At 52.9% G+C, this 22,721-nt stretch overlaps 8 protein-coding genes across 8 annotated transcripts; 5 read left to right on the forward strand and 3 right to left on the reverse strand.

Annotated features, from left to right (window-relative positions):
- Positions 1 to 90: 90 nt before the first annotated feature.
- On the forward strand, positions 91 to 696 carry UCRPA7_391 (hypothetical protein; the record flags this gene model as incomplete). Its single annotated transcript, XM_007912987.1, has 1 exon — positions 91 to 696. The coding sequence occupies one exon, from the start codon at positions 91 to 93 to the stop codon at positions 694 to 696; it is 606 nt and encodes a 201-aa protein (XP_007911178.1).
- Positions 697 to 918: 222 nt separating this feature from the next.
- Positions 919 to 2,707, reverse strand: UCRPA7_392 (putative major facilitator superfamily transporter protein; the record flags this gene model as incomplete). Its single annotated transcript, XM_007912988.1, has 2 exons — positions 919 to 2,272; positions 2,325 to 2,707. 2 exons carry the CDS (start codon positions 2,705 to 2,707, stop codon positions 919 to 921), a joined length of 1,737 nt encoding a protein of 578 aa, XP_007911179.1.
- A 584-nt stretch (positions 2,708 to 3,291) lies between these two features.
- UCRPA7_393 (putative tricarboxylate carrier protein) lies at positions 3,292 to 4,634 on the forward strand (the record flags this gene model as incomplete). The annotated part of the gene is made up of 4 exons (XM_007912989.1): positions 3,292 to 3,395; positions 3,602 to 3,735; positions 3,797 to 3,891; positions 3,945 to 4,634. The coding sequence occupies 4 exons, from the start codon at positions 3,292 to 3,294 to the stop codon at positions 4,632 to 4,634; spliced, it is 1,023 nt and encodes a 340-aa protein (XP_007911180.1).
- Positions 4,635 to 10,661: 6,027 nt separating this feature from the next.
- UCRPA7_394 (putative cmgc clk protein kinase protein) lies at positions 10,662 to 11,873 on the forward strand (the record flags this gene model as incomplete). The annotated part of the gene is made up of 4 exons (XM_007912990.1): positions 10,662 to 11,318; positions 11,389 to 11,470; positions 11,522 to 11,808; positions 11,862 to 11,873. The coding sequence occupies 4 exons, from the start codon at positions 10,662 to 10,664 to the stop codon at positions 11,871 to 11,873; spliced, it is 1,038 nt and encodes a 345-aa protein (XP_007911181.1).
- Positions 11,874 to 13,798: 1,925 nt separating this feature from the next.
- Positions 13,799 to 16,000, forward strand: UCRPA7_395 (hypothetical protein; the record flags this gene model as incomplete). The annotated part of the gene is made up of 3 exons (XM_007912991.1): positions 13,799 to 14,708; positions 14,769 to 15,152; positions 15,255 to 16,000. 3 exons carry the CDS (start codon positions 13,799 to 13,801, stop codon positions 15,998 to 16,000), a joined length of 2,040 nt encoding a protein of 679 aa, XP_007911182.1.
- Positions 16,001 to 16,294: 294 nt separating this feature from the next.
- On the reverse strand, positions 16,295 to 18,811 carry UCRPA7_396 (putative ribonuclease z protein; the record flags this gene model as incomplete). The annotated part of the gene is made up of 3 exons (XM_007912992.1): positions 16,295 to 17,914; positions 17,999 to 18,366; positions 18,499 to 18,811. 3 exons carry the CDS (start codon positions 18,809 to 18,811, stop codon positions 16,295 to 16,297), a joined length of 2,301 nt encoding a protein of 766 aa, XP_007911183.1.
- A 1,136-nt stretch (positions 18,812 to 19,947) lies between these two features.
- Positions 19,948 to 21,567, forward strand: UCRPA7_397 (putative f-box domain containing protein; the record flags this gene model as incomplete). The annotated part of the gene is made up of 1 exon (XM_007912993.1): positions 19,948 to 21,567. One exon carries the CDS (start codon positions 19,948 to 19,950, stop codon positions 21,565 to 21,567), a length of 1,620 nt encoding a protein of 539 aa, XP_007911184.1.
- A 250-nt stretch (positions 21,568 to 21,817) lies between these two features.
- Positions 21,818 to 22,483, reverse strand: UCRPA7_398 (putative glycoside hydrolase family 16 protein; the record flags this gene model as incomplete). The annotated part of the gene is made up of 2 exons (XM_007912994.1): positions 21,818 to 22,421; positions 22,479 to 22,483. The coding sequence occupies 2 exons, from the start codon at positions 22,481 to 22,483 to the stop codon at positions 21,818 to 21,820; spliced, it is 609 nt and encodes a 202-aa protein (XP_007911185.1).
- Between the last annotated feature and the right edge of the window lie 238 nt (positions 22,484 to 22,721).

Consider the following 22,721-nt stretch of genomic DNA (forward strand, 5'->3'; position numbering starts at 1 on the left):
GTCCTATAGACGAAATTTTACCTCCTTCGCGGTCGAAGCACTACTCAGAAGATAGCCAGCGCTTTATTATAGCAGAGTAACCCGTCTACAATGGGCTCGTCATTGTCGACAATGAACCCACTCTGCGAGGCCTGCTTGGAGGCAAGACTAACAGCCAGTGAGACTTGGGAGACATCGCGTCGACGGCCTGACTGTTTCGAACAGACCTGTCTCGTTCACATATGCGGGCTGGTGCGGGAGGAGCAGGCTTACAGCCTCGTTCCCATGCGTCCGCAAGTCTCTGCCGAGCGTCGGATGGAGGAAGGTAGGTACTTCCCCGAGGACGACTTGCAACACAACGATAGCGCCCAGGGCGCACAGGACCTGACCGACAAGCCGTGGCTGTGGCCTGTGGCCGAGGTCCTCTTCGATGCTGACGACTATTTGGAAGCCGAGCCTGCCTCGCCGCAAGACGAGCGTGACGAGGATGGGCCTTTGGAGAACGAAGAGCAGGTGGTGATGGACCCCTACATCGACGAGATTGCGTCCCATGCAGATCACGACGAATCGCCCTCATCGGACTTGCCACTACTTGACATTGACTATCTGGGGTATCAGGAGATCGAGCCAATGTCCATGGGACCGGCTCCTGACGGTGAGGAGGCGGCGGCGACTTCGCGCCGCTTCATCAACGCACAAGACTCCAGTGTCATTTGATGATAATCACCCGGTTCATTTTAGTGTTTCTAAGTCTCAGGTAGGTCAATTGAGAAATCTCATCTATTCGTAATCAACGTGGGAGATAAACGCCCCAAATTCATACGCTTGCTTGCTGCTACATTCTGGTTGCCCTTGAAAATGGTTCTTTTTATGTCTTTTTTTTTCTTCATCTCCGATATTAAGCCCTTTCCTTTCCTTTCCTGTCCCATCCCTACCTATTCACCTATCGTGACTTTTCGTAGCCGTGCGGACTACATTTGTGATATCTATGAAAAGACTGGCAGCCAGCAAGATGCCGTTGAAGATGGCCATCAGGTAGAACGGCGCCCCTTGCGTCCACTTGTCGAACAGGTAGCCGCCCAGCTTGGTGAGCAGCAGGATGGCGGCAGCGCCGCACCACGAATACACGCCGGCGATGGTCCCCTTCAGCTGGGCTCGCGTTGCGGTGGCCGGCAGCGGCGTGCCGTTCTCTAGTAAAGGAGCATCTTCGGCATCTGCCACTACCTCGCCCTCGTCTGTCTGGATGCGAATCTGGGGCCCCTTGGGCAGATCTGCGGTCAACACGCCGCGACCGAGAGATCCTAGGCTGCAGACGATGGCACCGATTTGGCTGATGCCGATGAGGGCCACAATCAGGAATACTGAGGGTGACCCGCCGCGGCCCTGGATGTCTTTGTACTCTGGAGTTGGGAGATTGGGGAATGCTATGTAGCCAATGATTCCCAGTGAGGTGGCAACGATAATAGGGATGTTGTAGCGACCCCTTCTCGCCGACATGTATCCAAAGATAGGAGCGCAAAACAGAGCCAGTAGTTGAGCCACCCCCGTGAGGATCGAGGCGAGGACATATGCCTGTCTGCCGGGAGACTTCCCGTTCTCGACGGCCTTATGATGATAGAATTGATTTATGAATAGGGGGATGAAGGCTGAGATCGCTACTGTAGACGCCCGAGCGACGAAGCCGCCCAGGTAGCCAAGAGCAATCTGAGAATCAGAGAAGCCGAGTCGAACGGCGTCTTTCAGGAGTTGCTTGTATGGGAGGAACTTCGGCTTCGGTTTGGGGCCGGTTCCATCCTCATTCGCGCCATTGCTCAATGTTTCATATTTCTTAAGGCCCAAGAAGCCCCGGAGACTCTTCCCGTCCTCTCCTTTGATCTTCCGGAGCCCGATATAGACGAACGCGGCAACGACGATGGCAATAGCGCCCACGGTATAGTAGGCGTACATAACCGCCTCGCCCAAGTCAACGCCCTCGATCTTGTTGAACTGGGCCGGCAGCGGCAGAAAGCACACGAGAGACACAAGGGCACCGCACCCCGTGAAGAGCCCTACGTAACCCGCCAGGGCGTTCGGCTTCCCTGCCTTCTTGTCCGCAGCTCCGTAGCCGGGAAGGCTGTTGTTAGATTGTAGTCGGACGAAGCGCTCTGGGGTGATGGTGAGTTCCGACTCGACCGAAGCGAGACTGTAGCGAGCAGGGTTTGCAGCTTGGGCTGTCCGCGACTCGTCTTCGGTATCGTCGGAAGGAGTGGAATCGTCAGTGAGGGAAGGGAGGATCGCAGTGACCATGGTAGCCCTATAAATGTCAGTCTGAGCGCGATCCATTGTGGTCGTCAATAGCTACTTACGCGGCTGTAGCTCCGATGGCGAAGAAGATTCTCGCCAGGAGAAGCTGCGGATAGACATTCTTTGCCTGCACAAACAGGAACAGAGCTATGCCAATGACGCCGTACCCGATCATGGCGACGAAGCGCACGCCCATGCGGTCCGAGACCAGGCCCCAGACGGGACAGGCCACGAGAGCCACGAGCTCATCCACGAAGCCCAGGGTGCCGACGATATCGCCGACGCCATCTTTGACGCCGATTAGATCTGTGATGACGAAGGATATGCTGCTGTTAAGGAAGACGAGGAACGCGATAGAGAAGAGCGAGATGCCGAGCAGATAGGTGACGGCCTGCAACGGCGTGGTCGAATCGGCGAATGGGAGGTATCTCATGAATCTGGCCATGATGATGGATGGATTTGCCGTATCTTATGGAAGTGTCATGAAAAAAAGTGGCAAAGAAGGACGAGGTTATCACATCTCGCAGCGAGCCAGTAACTTATCAAAGCACCAACCGATACCTGATGGTGGTGTAGATAGATATACGAACAACTCACTCCCTTGCATTCCGGACTTACATGGCTCAGGTACAGCATAAGACCACCTCAAACCAGCGCGACGCGGCAGTTAACCTAGCTGGACCATTGCCTTAGTCAGCGGAGCTTAGGCCCCGCAACCCATCTGAAGAGCCCTGGATAGAGGTGGGATAAGGCCCCAGCCAGCGTATCTTATCACCGAAATCGGCCCAGAATAATTTCTAGAAGCTGTTGTGTGTGACAAGGTACAGGCACCTTACACCGCTCGAGTACGAAGTGAGCTCGACGTCTCTCGGCCCCATTGACGACAGAGGGAGCTTGCGAGGACTGCGCAACAGGCTACAGGCACTGCCCGCCAATTGTTCAGAGCTTCGCGGGTACTGGTCTTGCAGCTCTCTTGCGCACGCCTTTCCCCTCCCCAAACCACGCGAGCTCTGAGGAGTCACCGATAAGATGTCTGCCTCTCTACCTGGCAATCGGGAGCTGCCCGACTCTCAGTATGATCTGAGCACATACTGGGGACGGGTCAGACAGACAGCGGGCATTACGGATCCGAGGTAAGCATAAGAATATGGGAGCAGTTGCGTCACAGGGTATAGATATCAGGATGCTACCCGATCAGTTGGACCGCGGTGCGCGCAGCTATTGGAGATTTCCTTAAAGGGCAACATGATTGGAATATTGCTAATTGACCTATGTGTTGCAACATCTGGGCCGTTCTTGATCTCGAATAGCAGTATGCTGATTACGTTTCGCATCATAGGACATTGCTCGTGGGCAAGACGGGTCTGGAACAAGCCAAGAAAGCCCTGGTCTCGTACAAGCTGGGAGAGACGAAAGAGATGACACCCGAGCTATGGAAGGCGAAGAAGATTGTGGACGCAACATTACATCCTGGTATGGGCTTTTCAGGAGGGGACTGGGATTGGTAGGGGCAATGACTTACCATATGTTACAGATACGGGCGAACCGGTGCTCCTACCTTTCCGCATGTCATGCTTCGTCCTATCTAACTTGGTTGTGACGGCCGGCATGTTGACGCCTGGTCTTGGGGTAGGTCTCTATCCCTCTTTGCGCTCTATGCTCTGCTGACTTGGGCTCTGAAGACTACGGGCACCATTCTCTGGCAGGTCGCTAACCAGTCGCTCAACGTGGCCATCAACAACGCCAACGCGAACAAGTCGTCGCCCCTATCATGGGAAAAGATTGCCAAGTCCTACTTCCTCGCCGTCGGCGCCTCCTGCACCGTCGCAGTCGGCCTGAACTCCCTCGTCCCCCGCCTCAAGAGCCTCTCGCCCTCCACGAAGCTCATCATGACCCGCCTCGTGCCCTTCGCGGCCGTCGCCTCGGCCGGCGCGCTGAACGTGTTCCTGATGCGCGGCGAGGAGATGCGCACGGGCATCGACGTGTTCCCGGTGCTCGGCGAGGCGGACAAGCGCAAGCTGGCGGCCGAGGGCCGCCCCGAGTCGGACGTGCCGAGCCTGGGCAAGAGCAAGAAGGCGGCGACGCTGGCGGTGGCCGAGACGGCGCTGAGCCGCGTGCTCAACAGCAGCCCGATCATGGTGATCCCGCCCCTGATCCTCGTGCGCCTGCAGCGCACCGAGTGGCTCAAGCGCAACCCGCGCTACACGCTGCCGCTGAACCTGGGCCTCATCCTCGCGACCAGCTACGCCGTCCTGCCGCTGGCGCTGGCGGCGTTCCCGCAGCGGCAGAGCGTCAGCGCCGAGAGCCTCGAGGAGGAGTTCCACGGCCGGGGAGGCGCGGGCGGCTTGGTCGTCTTCAATAGGGGTATCTGACCCGTGTTCGGGGGTCTAGGATCTGAGACGTTGCACATATATACCAAAACGGTTTACCTAAGATATGGTGGGTGATTTCCCGAGGCGTTCTCTAGCCAAACATGATAGAGATATGGAGTTCTTCAAAAAGCAATCCGTTGCGTCTGGCGTTTAAAGTCACAGGAATAATAAGAATTACATGGCTGGGGACTTCGTCTTGCTACTTGACTTTTGTAATGCTTGTTTGTTGGACCGTTGGGGAAGGAGGATGATCTACAAGCCGACCGATGATCATCCCCACAAGCAGAGACAGCAGAAGGAGCAGGCTGTCTATTCTGGGAAAACCCGGTTGCGATCGAGTCGGCAGGCTTTAGGGTGAGAAAGAGGAGTGTCGTCGGGGAGTGTTTCAAACCGGATCCGCGGTGCTGGCAGAATAGTTGTTGCCCCTAAGAGAATTCGAGAAAGTTTGCGTCTAGGGTTTCCACTTCTACTGCAATTGAAGACGATCTGATGCCATGCAAGATTCACTCGAGTACAGAGTAGGAGCAGATGGGATGAGACCGGCATCTCCTGGCACCCTGGCTCCTGCATGGGGTAGATGCACGGTCTCTCAGACGTATTCTGGGGCTTCGGATGTTTGATCAAGCAGGGAAGATAGGCATTTTGTGTTGAAACATATCAGGACTCCCTTTTCCAGTAAACCACGGTTACAGCTCCTTTCAAGGGGCAGCATTCTCCTTTTCCGGCAGTCCTTCGTTGCATGAGCTACCGGTAGAGCGACCAGTATTAGGGGCCTATCGTTTCTAGGCGTGTGTTGGATCGCTATTTCAAGAGGACGGCTTGAGACATGAAAGCCAGCCGAGGTCTTTGAAGAGCCAGCACACCAGCACAGACTAGTATGCATCGTGGTTGAATACGAATGGAGGGATGAGCTAGCAAAGGTGAATGGACGAATGTCAGCAATTCACAGCCTTCGATCAGCGGGCTGTGATAGAGGCCCAAGTCAGGGGTCCTTCTGACGTAGTAATCAATGTATTATCTGTGGAGGTCGGTTTGCTGCTTCTTCAGCCCTCGACGAGACAGGCTGGCGAGGCAGCGTTGGGTGTCATCATGTCTTGGGTGCACAGCATCATTCCGTCACAAGGCAATGAGATTGGGAAGAAATAGGGTAAAGGGGGTGCCGTCAGAAGTAACACCGTGATACAACACGACGGAAGTGGTTATTACCACTCGCTATGGGGGATCAGCGGGGTGCGATGCTGGGTAGGCTACCAGTAGCTAGAATGGGCGGAAAGACAATGATGACGAGAACTCGCCAATGGACGATAGACATGAAAGAGGGGCGTCTCTTAAATAGTCTCACTTTGAGGCGCTCCAAGGTGAACCTGGACAAAGGTAGACGGTATGAAGGCAAATCCGGCTGACTGTCACCCCTTCCTTGGGGAATAAGACAGAGATAGCCTAGCAGTGCTATGTTGGAAGCGTTAATTTGTTACTTCATCTTAGAACCTGGAATCTTTGTAGGCAAAACACATCGTGGGTTCTCAAGTATGAATGGGTGACCAGCGATCCGCCTATACTTTTCTTCCTTCATCAAACTCCGAGCAAGAAATACGGCTCGAACAACAAGACAGCGCGAGGTCGACGCAAGTCTATATATCGCGGACGCCTTACTAGTTTGGAGAAATTTCGCTTCGAGGCCTGTAGGGCAACAAGGCGACCAACTGGGATCAAAGTGTTTGATCGTTCCTTCGGGTGGCCAGCAGCAATACTCGAGCCTATTATGCATTCTGATGTAGGCAATCATTACGGGTCAATAATTCCTTAGGCGCTCTTCAGCCGGCTCCAGTAAACTCCGTTGCAGACAAATAGCTGGACAGCGGCGCGTCTTGTAATTCGAGAACCGGGGACACGACGATCCGCGTGTTCTAATACGGGATCCAAGCTCGGCAGGCTCTTCCATATCATATATGTAACTTACGCTGTATGAATGGAGTCTTGTCTTGCTCGCCACTCTCGGAAATTGTAATGCTGCCAACCGAGTCAGACTCGAAAGAATTTCGAGAAACGGTTGAGATGTTCCCATCGATCATCTCAAGCGCGGGGCCCTTGTTTCGGGAAACGCCAAACCATAGAGAGACCGGGTGCCCAGTCGTCGACGCTACTGCAAGCACTGCATGTCCCCAAGAAGCGGCGGTCGCGATTCGCGCAAGCCACATGCACACACCGTGAGGGCGCCAGTACGGTTTCTTACTCGCCGGCTGTTGGTTGCAGAATTGTGCGGTAGGTGATTTGAATGCTGCGTGCTTGCTTGCCTGTTGCTGGCGTGCGTTTATGTAGCCCTGTACCGTATGCACGTAGTTCATGGCCTGCAGCCTGAGGGCTAAGGGAACTTTTGGAATGGAATGTGAGAAAGAGGCACTCAAGACACTGAGTGAGTAGTCGCGCCTCGTTGTTTGCTTAATCAACCCGCATCTTGCCTCATCACTCTCCTCCCTGCCCGGCTCCCTGCCTGCCTGCCTGCCCGGTGGGCAAACATTCAGTTGCAGCGGTGATGGGCCTTTTGGTCGCTGGCCAACCAGGTTGACAGGCGGGGTTGAAATTTGGCCACCACCATGACAGCTCTCACTTTTCTTCCTCATTGCTGCAGTAGTAGGCTCGTAGGTATGTTCGGTACTTTACAGTTGCTATGCCACCTCACCTGGGATTTCCCATCTATTGGCACGCCGTCTGGCGGTTTTGGTAATGGAGGGGCAGGGGTCTAGACGCTAGGAACGGGCACACCTCTTAACGGTATACTTGATGTGGGATTGCTTGTGAGTATGTCTGAGTGTGTGGCGCCGAAGCTGGTGGGCGGTAGACTTCAAATCCTTGCTGTCTTGTGCTTCATGATTTCTGTCCCTTTGGCCCAACCAGCCAGCAAAGTCCACCAAGCCCTGGCGATGGACTTGCGATGCCACGATGCGGAATGGAGGGAGGGGAACGGGGACCCTTGAGATCATATTGGGATGGCCCCATTCGCGGAGAGCCGTGATAGGGGAGTGGAACCCGCGGAAGCTCGATGCTGGGGGCTCCATACGACATCCATCAAGAGTGTTAGCGCAGCAGTTGCCGATGTGCGCTTGTCTGCCCCGTGAGTGCCGTACGATAATTATCAAGAGTCAGCTAAGTCAACCTGGCTGTCATGGCGGCGGTCCTCGCTGATAGATATTTAAGCAATATGATGAACCCGTAGATAGGCGATACTAATAGGCTCTACTGAGGAGTTGGGCTAGACAATTAAGGAGTGAATCAAAATGATTGAACTGTACGGGCCAGTGTACCGGTAATCACGAGTGAGCGAGCATCGTCATGGCCTCTTCCTTCGGACGACCCACGACGCAGCGTCCGCTGGGGATTGTTTGGTAGCTGGATGATGTCAGGAGAAGTGAGAGCGATGCGTCGATTGCAGGCTTAGCTGGGGGCCTTTCCAGGGCATTTTGCGGGTCTTCTCGAGTTTCGGCCTGGCAGGAGTGACACCGCCGTGCAAATCTGCAAATCAAGGCCGATGAGGACCACAGTCAAGTACCTGACGTTTCATACTGTATCAGGATGGGTTTTGGTGAGCCTCGGAGTAGAAATGGCAGCCATTGATGTTGCGGGGTTAGATATGGACTTTGCGTGCACACTGTACGCGACACCGCTCGCTGTGAGATTTTGTGAGAGTGCCTTGGCGAAGCGGGCGGCCAGACCACTTTAATGGGCTGCTGCCAATGCCGTTCCGGGAGGATTGGAATGGGCGAAATGGAGTGATTGTACCAGAAGTACCTGAGGTCTGGAAAAGAGGGCAATTCCCGTAACTCTCTCAATGTTGTTTGGCGAGGTCAGCAGCCATCTCGAACGGCTCACCATCGTTTGCTGCCAACGTCTGAACGGCGAGGATGTTGGCCATTGGCAAAAGAGCCAACAAAATAGATGTAGCTGAAGACCATGAACTGAAGGTTATTTGCATCTATCGGCGACAAACGCATATCGGCACGCGCTGGCGAGTAAGGCGAGGACAAAGAAAGGTGAATGTTTCGTGATGATACAGTGTAGGGAACACGGCCTATTTCGATTATCTGGAGAGTCGAAATGACGGGCACCCTCCGTTGGCTCCCTGTGAGCAGCTGCAGCACAGCGCTGCATGCACTGGAATTTGGGTCTATCTGCGTCGACCGCCTTGTTCAGTATTGCATAGTAATTTGGCCTCCACTTTAGGTTGACATGAAAGTATCGCGATTCTTTCTTGGTTTGTTGGACTTTTCGTCTAATATGTCAAACGAAAATAAATGCCTAAGAATGACGAGAATGCAGTTGCTCCTGTTCGCCTTTGCCTGGGGTCGCCAGCTTTTTTTCCCGGCGGGGAGAGAGAAAAACGAGAAGGAACGATGGGGTATGAGGCAATCGCGCGCAGCCAGGAGACAACGCGGCATCGAAAAGCCGCCACCTACCTCAGATGCGATGGGCCAGTCGCACCTTCCTCGTCGTAGGTGTATGCCCAGCACGCCCAGGTCCCCAGGCGGATGGATGATTCCTCTCAGTGTTTTGTCAAATTGGACGGCCCATCACCCACCAGCCTAATTGTAGACAGGAATAGCTACCATCGTGCCTTCTTTACGCTCGCTGGCTTCGTGCCTGCTGTTGTGATTGCTTTCATATCGAGGGTGCCTTAGATACCCATACCCCATACCCAGGGATCCTGTTGCTTCCAAAGACCGAGAAAACCTAGTGGCTATCTGAGGAAGGTTGTAAGGTACGGTACGGAGATAGAGTGCCGACACAGTACTGTAACGAACCAACCTAGGTACCCAAGCACCCAAGCACTCCTCAAAGACTGCCAGTCGCTTGGAACGAAAGTACAGTACCTGCCAACGGAACGTCCCTGCTGCCGTAAATTACTCGCCTTGTCTTTTCCCTTTTCCCGATCACGATTCTTACCCAACGCCGAGGGACATAGAAACTTTTTCTGTGAACGGTGCAGTGTGCGTCTTGAGTGTACCTTAGGTATCTAGATACCTGATGTGAGAAAGAGCGTGGTTGCGTTGGTTGCTCTCACTAATTATTAGAGTTACCTGCCGACCAAAGCAAGCACAAGCACGAGCACGAGCATCAGCACGCCCCCCGTCGCTTTTCCGTCCCTCGCCTCAGCCGATCTGACGCCCGCCGACAAGCCCACACACACGCAGGCACACACACCAACACACCTCTCTCTCTTACCTCCTTCCGCGGCGACCCTGCGACTTTCATTCTTCCCTCCTCCAAAACACGAAATTGGCACGTCGGTTCTCGCAAATCCCACCAGAGCTCCCACGGAATCGATGCTACCAGAACCGAGCTGAGCAGTCGTTCGAGGACTCGAAGCACATCGAGACCGAGAAAGCACGCGGACCAAGTCTCTCCTAGGCATTCTCCTGCCGAAGTCACAGGGTTCGGCACCAGCAGCAGCAGCAGCAGCAGCAGCGGACAAATCCTTGGACCGACCAGACCAGACCAACCACTGTACTGTACTGCACTGTACTGTACAGGACCATCACCCTCCACTGTTTTGGGGGTTAGCAGCAGCTAACACCAACTGTGGTCCCTCCCCCCCAGCGCCCCATCCCCCCCAAACCCAACCGAAGCCGAGAGGAGAGAGAAGAAGAAGGGTGCAGAGTCGTGCGCAACCACCTTCCGTCAACCGAACCTCCTCCTCTTCTTTCGACTCCAACCCATCACTCGAAATTCGTCGAGAACGACACCCAGAGCAGAGCAATGTCGACGCCGACAACTGCCACTGCGACCCTTCCTCATTATCCTCACTCTCACTATCCCTTTTCACATCATCAGCCATATTCTGCCAATTCCTCCGCCGCCTATCGGTCAGCGAACCAGATCCTCCCCACTTCCGGCAGACTCGCGCCCTACTCCGCTACCACGAGCAGCCAGGCTGGGATTAATGGGTCTGCCCTCTCTGCCTCTTCCAGCTCAGGATCGAGTCGGCACGACATGTCCAGTTTGAGCTCATCTTCAAACTCGAATTATACCACAATGCCCGTCTCCGCCGCCACGGTGGCTCAGTCCAACGGCACCAGCGCCGCTACTGTCCTGGTCGACTCCCAGCCGGCACGGAAGAGAAGACGGTCAAGAGAACCCGACTGGCACACCTTCTACAAGAACGGCCTCCCAAAGGAGATCATTGTCATTGACGATGACTCGCCAGAGCCAGATAAATCATCTGTCCCGGCCGTCTCCAAGACCCTGGTAAATGGCGCTGCAAATGGCAGCCACACAAATGGGGTCAACAGCGGCACCACAAATGGCACCAGTGCTCGCCACATCGCCAAAAAGAGGAAGCGAGACGATGACGGCGCCCGCTATGATCCAGTCCACCACAGCAGACTGAATGGCTCAGCAACAAACACTCCCCATCACAATGAGACCCCTAGTGGCTCGACTATCTCGAGTGATCGTACAAACTCGGCAATCCATACCACCGCAGCCACCTCACTAGGCTCGCTTTCGTCAAGCGGCCATTACGACTACGATACGCAGCCCGGCCAGAAGAGGAAGCGCACACGACAACAGATTGCAAACGAAGCCAAGAGAAGAGAACTCGGTTTACTCGGACAAAGCTATACCAGTTATCGGCCGCCTCCCCATCCTGTCAAGAAGGCATCAGACGTCCACGTTCGCGTTGTCCCAGACGTAAGTTCCCCCAATTAGGTCTTGATCAATCCATCATATCGAGCCATCACTAATTTTTTTCCTCTTCTAGCATGCCTACAACAAAAACATCAAAGTGGATGATGACGATGGCCACTACATTGTCGTTCCTGATGCGGATTTGACCGAAAAGTGTATGTTTTCCCTCTTAAAATGATAATGGCACCGTGCTGATGTTTTGCTAGATCAAATGATCAAACTGCTCGGACAAGGCACATTCGGCAAAGTTGTGCAAGCTCGTGACCGCAGAAAGAACGAATTGGTCGCCATCAAAATCATTCGGTCAGTGCAAAAATACAGAGATGCGTCGAGGATCGAACTCCGAGTCCTTGCAACACTCAAAGCAAACGACGAGGAAAATCGGAACCGGTGCATCCATCTCCGCGATACCTTCGATTTCCGAGGTCACATTTGTATCGTCATGGACCTTCTCGGCCAAAGTGTATTCGATTTCCTGAAGGGAAACAACTTTGTGCCTTTCCCAAACAGCCAGATTCAGAGTTTTGCAAGACAACTCTTTACCAGCGTGGCCTGTAAGGATACCCTGTTCAATCAGAGACCATCAACAACTGCTAACTTTCATAGTCCTTCATGATCTTAACCTTATCCATACGGATCTTAAGCCCGAGAACATCCTTTTATACGACAGCACCTACCAGACATTCACATACAACCGCAAGATTCCGTCATCATCCACCACAGTCAGCCGTCAGGCCACCCAAAGAAGAGTTCTCCTCGATACAGAGATTCGGCTGATAGACTTCGGTTCCGCTACATTCCAGGACGAATATCATTCGTCTGTGGTCTCGACACGGCACTACCGAGCACCAGAGATTATTCTCGGTCTGGGCTGGTCCTACCCTTGCGACATATGGAGTATCGGCTGCATACTTGTGGAGTTCTTCACCGGAGATGCGTTGTTTCAAACACACGATAACCTCGAGCACCTGGCTATGATGGAAGCAGTGTGTGATCAACGAATTGATAGCCATCTTGTCACGGCTGTAAATAAAAATACGCGGAATGGTGGTAATCCAGCTTCCAAGTAAGGCTCACGTTTCTTGAGATGCTCAGAGAAGGTTACTGACATGTACAGATATTTCAAGCGGCTCCGGCTTGATTACCCCCAACCCGACACAACAAGAGCATCTCGACGATTCGTCAAGGCAATGAAACGGTTAGATGTAGGTATCTCCAAGTATAGTCCTTACAACAGCGCTAATGTACGCCAGGATATCATCCCCAACAACACTCCCTTCTTGAAGCATTTCCGGGATCTCCTCAAGAAAATCTTTGTCTATGATCCTGCACACCGTATCACGGCGAAAGAGGCATTACAACACCCGTGGTTTAAGGAGACTGCACATCCGGATGATGGAACTGAGGCGGCGAGGATACGAATGGAACGGATGCGAATGAACCAGGAATTGGCAGCTTCCAGGATGCACGCCTCATGACACAGGAGGCTATCATGATTTTGACGATTTAGGCGGATCCTTCTTTCCGCCTGTGTACAGCCTGCGGGACCCTATCGATCCTGCCGGCATGTCTATTGTTCAATAGTGTTTGGTTGGAGGGCCACATCTTTCTATGACAATATCACAGGCTTTCTTGAAGGCATGATGATGGGATAGGAGTTTAGGAATTTAGGGTTCAGCATTGAGACACACTTGTTCCGTTGGGGGCATAATAGGCATTCTAACGGGATACGAAACAAAGATACATAGAGAATTGTTCTCGTGAACGAGCTCGCAGCATGTTAGACGGGATGTCGCCGTCTCATATAGGCCCCCATCAGCTCTGCCCCTGGAGGCAGCGTTGAGTCTGAAATGGAACGACCGAATATCTCTGTGCCCACTCGCATTCAGTGGTGTCCCAACTCTTTGGCTTCTATCGCAATCTGTCGGACAGCTAAAACATGACAGCTTTCTTTTGTTGCTGGACTTCTGAGAGCAAATATCTCACGTTGACTACAGCCACTTTGGGTTACGTCATGATCACAGTCCTCCGGATCCATATCTTTGAATCCGGCTGCTTGGGTCAGACCGAAATCCCTTTGTTACTGACAACTAATAGGTGAAACCTACGAAAGATGAGACTCCCGCCAGTACTATGGCTTTGTCCAAGGCGTGGTTCGGTACTTGAACAAAGGAGTTAAGACACCCTGCTTCGGCATACAATCCTCGGCACTGGGCATCAAAGAACGTTGATTGTTCAAAGTCGTGTTCTAGGCTGTTCATGAACATTGGGTGATATCTCCGAGACATACATAATGCGCTTACAGAACTTCGAATGGAACTCTGAAGAGGAACACAACCTTTCTGTTCAACAACTTGTCCTTACTAACTGAGAACTGGACTCATTCACAACTGACAGGTACAGAGTATTTGTGTCCCTTTCCTCATTCCATTAAGGTCTTCCCCCGCGTCTACGCTCTTCTGGGCACTTGACCCCTTTTCACAATGGTCGAATATCTCCAATTCGTGTCTGACATGACAGACGAACAAGTCCACGCCCTGACGGACCTGCTCGCCATGCCGCCCAAGTACCTCCTGGCGGGCGGCGTCCCGGCACAGGAGTGGCTCGCCCGGCAGGAGGAGAAGATGCTCCGTCTGCCCCGGGAGTTGACCAAGCCGACGGGGTTGGTCGACCGCACGCGCATCGCCCTCGCGAAGAAGGGCCTCTCGACCGACAAATGGTTGCCTCGGGTGTCCGTACTCTGCACGACACACGCGCTGCTCAACCCCTGGGTTGTCCACCGCGTCTTCCTACTACTGCAGCATGAGGTCATGCACCGCGTCAATACCGTTCGCTACTACCGCGGCGAGCTCAAGACCCAGGAGGTCGTCGACTACTGTACCCATGTCAGCGGCATCTTGTCGCTATTCAAGACCCCGACCGAGTTTGCCGCCATCTGCCGCACAGAGTATCCCGGGCACCTCCGCTTCGACCGTATTGCGTCAGGCTGTGAGGCGTGTATCCTCGCTGCTGTGGGCTCCAGGGCGCAGCTGCTCGTCGATCTCAAGGCGAGCCTGCTGGGCCGCGCGGACAGGCGCAAGGAGCCGAGACTCATGCGCTTCGTCGACCGGTGGATGCAGTGCTTTGGGCCGGAGAACGAAGGTGAGTTGTTGCTGGCCAGCCAGCGGCTGGGCGAGCAGATCCGCGCCATCAACAAGTCTGATGCGAAGAGGCGAAGGGAGGTCCGGCGGCTTAGGAAGGAGAAGATCGCTGCCGTGGAGGCGGAGAAGGACGACATGGAGAGACAATTGAAGAAACAGCGCATAACGGCCAGCCAGCTACGCATGGGGCTGGGCGAGATCGATAAGAATATTGAGCGTAAGTATGGAAAGGATTGGGAGAAGGGGCGGTTCCGTGAGTCGACAAGACCAGCGATCTCGACCCCGAATAATCATCATTCCGCTCCACACAAAGACTCGACACAGTCTAGGCCTACGTCCGAAACCCCTGTGGTTCAGCAACACCGCGAGGATCAGCGCCATCCCGAGCCTCAGATGTCCGGAGCACTTGGTGACGAGCGAGAGCCTCAGGAAAACGCCTTTGACCTTGAGCATGATCTCGGGCATCATCACGAGGAGATCTATTTCGAACAAGACGAGCGAAATCTTGATCATGAGCAGCGGCTCGAACAGTCAATCGATGACTGGTATCAACGCTCCGTCACGGCGGCCTCAAAAGCCCCGTCTAACGCCGATCCCTTCGACTGGTCCGGCTCAAACCACGATTTCCGTGACACGAGATCGTTCGCGGCGAAGTCCGCCGTTCCGTCTCCGCTTCTGGTCGCGAAGGACACCAAAGGTAAGAGTAGGGAGGAGGGCGATTCAGCCGCCATTGACAGGCTGAACCTTGACGATGACCGCTCCTGGGTAAGTGTGACTGTTCATTCTAACTCCAGCTCAGACAGAGAAGTCGCCACGGCAAGCGATGCGCCGGCTGTGCCTCGAATCCCGTCCAAGTACGGCGTTTTTGAGAACCTCACTCGCGAGGAGCCTTACGCGCCGTCGAGCGTCTACTCCAGCGATGAAAAGGGGTCTACTTTCACGCCTTCCCCGGCGAGCACACCGGTTGTGGCTCCTGAGAACAGGAGCTCGGCTGTTTTGCCTTTGACGGAACAGAACGTCTCGTCGGCACGAAACAGTGCTTATAGTGCCCGCACACCACTAGACTCACCCGCCCGGTCACCTTCCCGTCATTCGAAGAGGTCTCACAAGAGTAAGAGCAGTAAGAGCGCGAGCGTTAGCACTCTGAGACTGAGTGAGGAACAAAAAGAAGACAACAACAGCCAGCCTCGCTTCTCCGACCCCTGGATTCCACGTTTCGAGCCAGATGACGTACCCCTTCGACCCACCACCACATCCGTGGTGTCGTCTGCCGTCTCGCCCGGCACAAGGCCCGCCTCCGACGAGTACAGGGCGATGCAAGCTGAGCTCGAGGATGCATTCAGCATGGTGGACCGCGACGACGCCGTGTCCGATGAAATCGTCCACCCGGACGACTCGGTCAGCCAGGTTCACCCTCGTCCACCAACTAGGATGGGCACGGGGAAAACTACTCTGCGGAGCGTGACTGCGAGTGTTCGGCCGGCCAGGAACACTAGTAAAAAAAGCGACTCGACAAAGTATTTGGGTCTGTACCGTGATGAATGAGGTAGGTGAAACCGTTGCTTCTCTCGTGCTTGATGCCCCGAGAGGTATGGTGAACATTCATTTTAGATATTTCCTTGTAAGTCATCCAGTTTCAACTTGATTAACCATCATCACAACGTTAGTATGTCTGTGTCAACAGTGTGGTTACTTATGAATATGTTTTCATCAAAGAAGGAATTACAATAGTTGCAAAAACTCCTTCCATGCTTTATTTTCCCGTGTAAGACTCGGAGTGAAACTTTTGATATTTATACACTGAAGCGCACAGCGGTGCCGCGGCCGCTTGTCTATATTTTATTTATCGTCATCTTCCTCTAACAGCTTCCTCAGCGCCGGCAGGAAGAGCTCGGCCTGCTGAAAGTCTCCCAGCTTGACCCTCATGTGATCAAATGCCATGAGAACCACCTGGTGATCTTTCACCCCATTCTCTCCGCTATCATTTCCAAATACAGGTATCTTCGGGTATCGCTGTGAGAAATGCGTCAGCAAAACCCTGCGCGCCTCCATCTCTCGTGCCACGCCCAGAGCCTCCGACATGGTGCTGTGCTTCTTGACCAAGGCATCACCGCTCAGCTCGTCATCCAATGTCGCCTCGTGGATCAGCAATGTCGCGCCCCTGCCGATCTTAGCGAAGGTGCTCGACGGACGGCAGTCTCCAGAGTACGCAATCTTCAGGCCAGAAGGCCAGGACAGGACGCACGCCAGCGCGCCGAAGCAATGGTCGACGCGGCAGGCCTCGATGCTTGACAGACCGAAGGCATCGCGCTCTGCTCCCTCAAAGTGAATGGGCGTACATATCCCGTCGCGCGCCGGTGGCCCTTTAAGCTCGACCAGACGCAGACGGTCGTAGCCGTAGTCCTCTACGTCGGCGTACTCGCGCAGCCAGTCAAGCATGTTGACGTGCGACGCCACGGCAAGCCGTGCGTCTTTGTGGCTGTTGGATGCCGCTGTGGCGTCTCGCCAGGCACGGATGACGCTGGCTGTGCCGAGGTGGTGGTCGGCGTGCAGGTGGCTGATCCAGATGGCTTTGAGGTCGCGTAACATCTCATCGGCAGCCTCGAAGCCATAGAACCGGTGGATCTGGCCTAGAGTATTCTCGCCGCAGTCGAAGAGATAGTTGCCGTAACCGGGGACTCGGACCAATGTCGCAGAGACGTTGCGATACTTGGATGGGAGAGCGGATCCAGTGCCGAGGGGAATGATTTCAGCATCGCGATTAGGAATGTCCTTCTCGGTTTCTTCAACATTTGCTAGGAACTCTGGAGTGATCTTGGCACGAGCTGCATCGCAGAGTGATAGCACATCGCCCTGGACTTCGCGGTAGGCTCGCTTCGTATCAATGAGTGGTACAACCTTGTCGTCTTGGAACAAAAGTTGAGGTGCCAGTTGCATTGTTGCGCCTGGTTGGGCTATTTCGAAAGGCCGAATTTTGTCAGAGACAATTGATCCAGACGCTTGGTTATTGAAATGTAGAAGCGGGAATCGCTCAGGATCTATCCTATTGTTCTTAATTGATGCAGCAGCTGGTGATTCCAGGGCAAGAATGTTGGAACAAATATCCGTCGAAAATACTGTGTGTCTCATCGATGGATGTTGCTTCATAAAATCCTGGATCCTAGCATCCTGAGCCACACCAGAACCTAGCGTCCAGTAAATAGCCTGAACCGTCTTCATGATCTTGATATTTGACCATTCTGGTCGTGCAAGGAACGCATCGACGTAGGAAATATCTGGAATGTCGACAATGGCGAAGCCGTCGCCTTCGATCGTCGCTCCAACGACCATGTCAGGGGTAACGGTCTGCCCATCCTTGGAGGTTACCGGTTTGCCCTGTGTTAGCAGCTTGTATTCTTCTTTTTTGACACCGAGTCTCTCTGCCTCCTTGACATTGAACTTTCCTCTCCTGGGCTGGTTCTTTACAATATAGCATAATGACTGCCGGGAAGGAGATGTGCGTGGTAGGCTCTGTATTCTTGCTCCCGGCCATGGCTGACGGACCAAGACGGGCAGATCCGGGACCTGAACGAGACCGCCTGGCATCGGGCCCTCATATTTCTTGATACGGCCATTTTCGTCCTTAACGAAGAGCATTGCTGGGAGTTTAGCCTTATGCAGGGTTGTTTCCACCAACGCATCCAGTTGCCAGTCGGAGTCAAACATGTGGTTGACAACAGCATCGATTGTTTGTTGATCATTGATTTTTTGCTCAGCTTCTGTAATTCCGCCGTTCTCCTCATCATCCTCGGGGTCCGAGATCATATCATGGCTCCTCTTCCTAGAAGGTGCTTTTGATGGCCCATCTGGGTTCAGTAACACGTACCAGACCTGGATATTCGAGTCTTGCCAATCCGGGGCACTGCCATCCGCTGCGGTCAATCGAGGGTCTGTCAATATTTCTGTAGGTTTGAGAGGAAGTCCTTTCCGAAAGATAAACCGTCGCGCTGTTGCAAGCACATATTTCAGGTTATCTCCTCCCCGTATGCTCAAACTCGACATACCCGCAGAAACTGGTGCCTTATTCTTTGCTTTCTTCTTCTCATTCTCAGCAGCCCTCGATGCTTTCTGCCCAGCGACTACGTCCGCTATCGTCAGGATCATTCCCAGCAGCCCGCCGACATTCTTCCAGCTGATCGGGCCCGTGAGAAAGATCTCTTCCGATTTGGCGAGCGCAACTTTGCGCTGCGTGGTGATTCGCTGTGTGCCCTCCGCTACATGGCCGAACAGGTACCGCCGGTTCTCAAAGTGCAGTAGCAGACATGCGCCAGGTGTGTCCGCCGTGGGCGTGGACAGCACCTGCACGGAACTCAGCATACCCACGGTCCGGTGCCTGTTGTCCTGTTCTACGGGCTCAGCCGCACTGTGCTTTTTTTTGAAAAGGTAATAATGCGCAGGGAACGGCCCCTGGGGATTGCGTTCTCGTATGACACGGACTCGATCGTCGAAAAGGGTGGGAGGAAGCTTCGCAGACAGGAACGATGGCTTAGTGCTTTCGTCGCGCTTCTTCAAGAGCCGTGGGAGGCGGCGACGCGCTGGGGGTGCAGCTCTCACTAACGCAGCAGCTAAGCGCATGAATATATTTCAAGTCACCAGCATGCGGACTGCCCGATGACTATTGTTGCATGGTGTTCTGCACAAGCTGGGCTTGCCGGTTGACTCAGTCGTGTCTGGGTGGGAGGAGATGCCTTGTGAAAGCTTAGCCATAAATTTTAAGAAATTCTTATCGGATCTCTTATCGCAATGGCACTGCCCGCCTCTAGGTGGTTCCGAGGTCCCCTCCCCCCTGCAGACCCTGGCAAGTGCCTAGGTATGCACAATGCCTTCAAAAAAAGTCTACGCAGTCTTCAACAATACCAATAGGGGCTAATCGTTTTCAAGATTTCAGAATCGGCTCTTTGCCGACTTCCTAAGCAAGCAGACATATAATTTATAGCCAGCGAGATTCCCAATTTCCGGAGGCAATGCCCATTACCCCCGTTACTAGAACTTGTCAGTGGCGTATGGCTGAATAACAGGCGTGAGGCGCAAAGAAGGTACTTAGGTAAGTTGGCAACTGTCACCAAATACCATCTCAACTGATATGACATCTTTTGCAAATTATAAACACAAGGGTCCCGCTAGTGAGTAAGTCTTGTCTATCAGCATCCGAGAGGCTTCTTTCACGAGACGTGAGATTATGACGTCTTCTACCAAAGTGCTGTTCCTTCGCGATCTCGGAGACGGTGCCTAGTGAACAGGAGTAGCCATCCCTAAAACAACCTGGCGCCGTCCGTGGGCTCGGACGTTTTGCCTTACCACGATGAATTTTTCCTTGCATTGTTCAAGTCTTGCTCATTTTAACTTTGTTTAATAAGCTGGTTGTTTGATTCTTCACTACCTGCTGGAACGGACTATTCTAGTAACCGTGGTGCTCCTCAGAATCACTTTCACGTTCCCTTCGTGCGACCAAGATGAGTCTACTCCCGACACGTCGTGCTTGTATGAGAGAGATGGCGCAGAAGCGGATTGCGTCTAATTGGGAGGTACCCAAGTCCTATAAGCGTATAAGAATCGTCGGACGTGAGGATATCGAGTTGACTTATCCTCTCATCACTGCCTATCTTGAGAACCCTCACCTCGCCTTGTCCGTCGAACATTTCGTGCTAGACGAGAGCTCATGGCCCAGTAGCAGAATGGGGTACGCAGGGCCGGACCTACCGAATTCTGCTAGACCAATCCACGAAGATGCACACAAAGCTATCGAAAACTATGTGAGAACTCTCGGCTTGGAAGAGGCTACTACTCAGAGAATGCTTCTTGCTCTGTACTGGAAGAAACAATTTCTCGAAGAGGGAAAGCAGGAGGCAGATACTCACTTCCATGCTCGCAATACTGAATATGGCTATGCTGCTACTATTGTGTTGCTGTCGCTGTGCAAGAACATCACCACATTACATCTTGGCGCTACCAACCCGTATCAGCCCCTTGGAGAATACATCATGAAGTCCAACTACGGCTTGATCTCAAATCCTGCTCTCCAGGAGCTCAAATCTGTAGAGTATCTTCCTAATGAGTATTTCTCAACCAATTATAAAACTACATACATCCGGTTTGCATTTCTAGACTGGTTCCGATATTTTCACCGCTTGCCTGAAATTGAGTCAGCAACCATAGAGGGCGTGATGCAATATGAAACCTATCGCAATCTATTCGCGCCTAATATTTCCAATGTCAAAAGACTACGTCTGGGTCACTCTCACATCTACAGCTCGATGTTAGGTACGATCATTCGGATGCACAAGGGGCTTGAAGAGCTCTCGATCTCTCTGGGCGGAATGATAGTGTTACACGGCATAGCACACAGGGTGTATCCCAAGACGATTGGAAAGTCTCTGCTGACGCAGAAGGACACATTACGCATCCTCGATCTAGATATGGACATTGCTCACAGTGCGCATGTCAGCCACGATGGCACCATCACTGAGATTGAGGACGACAAGGAAAAAGAAGAATTCGAAGCTTTTGGCGGCGAGGAGGAGGCTCTCGCTAAAGAATACGATAAGTGGTTCGGCATGGACAAAACAGTCAGTGGCGGCGGCCCTCTATGGGTGGAGGAGCTGCCGGATACACGACCGTATCAGTTGACTATCGGCTCACTTCACGACTTTACTGCCTTGAAACGCCTTAGTATTGGTATCCGCTTTCTTATGGGACCGAACGTACGTCACTATGTCGGACCAAGCGCCTGGACGGAGCCATCAGGTCCACCGTTCCGGCTAGCTACAATGCCACCTTTCAGGCTTGTTGATGCCCTACCCCCAAATCTCGAGTACCTCTGTCTGCGAGGCTACTTTAGGGGTGAGAACCCGGATGTTGATGATCATATCAACGAGTTGCTAGAGAAGAAAACTGATCGATTCCCTCATCTAAAGGAGGTCGAGGGTATTGACATCCCAGTTCCTGGACTAGGTCTCGAATATGGCAAGAACAGGTCAAACAGAGCTGGACCAAAGGATGGAAAGTCTGACACTGACATGGATGAGCGCTACATTCGTCATCTGGAATTGGACTTGGACTGGATAGAAATATAACATTGTAATATCAGATTCCAGGATACAGAGAGTGTGCTATGGGTTGTAACTGATGACCTCTAAGTTGCGAACTGAGTATTCGGTATCTGGCACCAATTAGTCTGTTTGATATCGAAATCTTATTGTGGCTCGTCATACTTCCGCTAGGCCCAGGGGAACCTGAAGAACCTTCCATTTGCAGGTTGATAATACTTTAACAGGATCAGTTCAACTTCAACAGGGAAACCCTAAAAGTAGGACAATTTATGACTCACAGGTACATAGGTTTTCCAAAGAAACCGCCACCGACCTGTGTCGTGATCAAGGTGTCATCCATGTAGAACTTAACAGAGACATCGCGCCCATTGATATCCCTAACCTCGCATTTGATCTTGTGAAAATTTGACGGAGTAGGATACGTCACATCTTTTGCTGCAACTTGTGAGGACGTGTTAAACGTATTGAATGATATCTTTCCAGATCCCTTCCATTCAGCCATATCGATCTCCGGTGGCCATCCATTGACAGCCGTGAGCCAGAACGCTGGCCACGTGCCTTTGGTGGTAGTCGCTTTGAACTCTCCCGTAAAATCATACCCACCACCCTTCGACACATTGAAGTGCTCTTTTGCGTGGATTGCGCCGGATAGATAGTTGATTGGGATAGACTGGCCGCCATGAGATGCTGGAGCTTGACCGCTCACCTTTTGAGCAGTTAAAGTCAGCGTACCGCCAGAGAATTTGACATGTGCCTTGTCCATCCGAGCACCGCCATTATGGTCAGATCCCCATGGGTATAGATAGTTCCAGTCCGTGTCAAAATCGGCCTGTGAGTTGAAGCTTGTCGTCGGGATCATCGTTCGCACGGCTGTCGCCCTGGGAAGGACCGAGCTTACAGTCAGCAATGCGGCTACAAAGCCTTGCGAAACAGACCTCATGATTGGCAAAGTTCGATATGTGAAGACAACCTGCCAATTTACTGGCGTATCTGCTGGGCATATTGAGCTCTATAATGCATTTATATAGCCATTTTCGGCTCGCATACCCCCGCCCACCTTCCAATTGCAGGGTGACATGGATGATCCATAAAAATGGATGAAACAAAATCAAATACGAACTGCTACTATGTTCTTTTCTCACTAGTGGAAGTAACTCTCCGATTCAAATATATTACCC

Source organism: Phaeoacremonium minimum (genome assembly GCF_000392275.1).
Source record: "Phaeoacremonium minimum UCRPA7 unplaced genomic scaffold PA7_03_scaffold_27, whole genome shotgun sequence".
Taxonomy (NCBI): Eukaryota; Fungi; Ascomycota; class Sordariomycetes; order Togniniales; family Togniniaceae; genus Phaeoacremonium; species Phaeoacremonium minimum.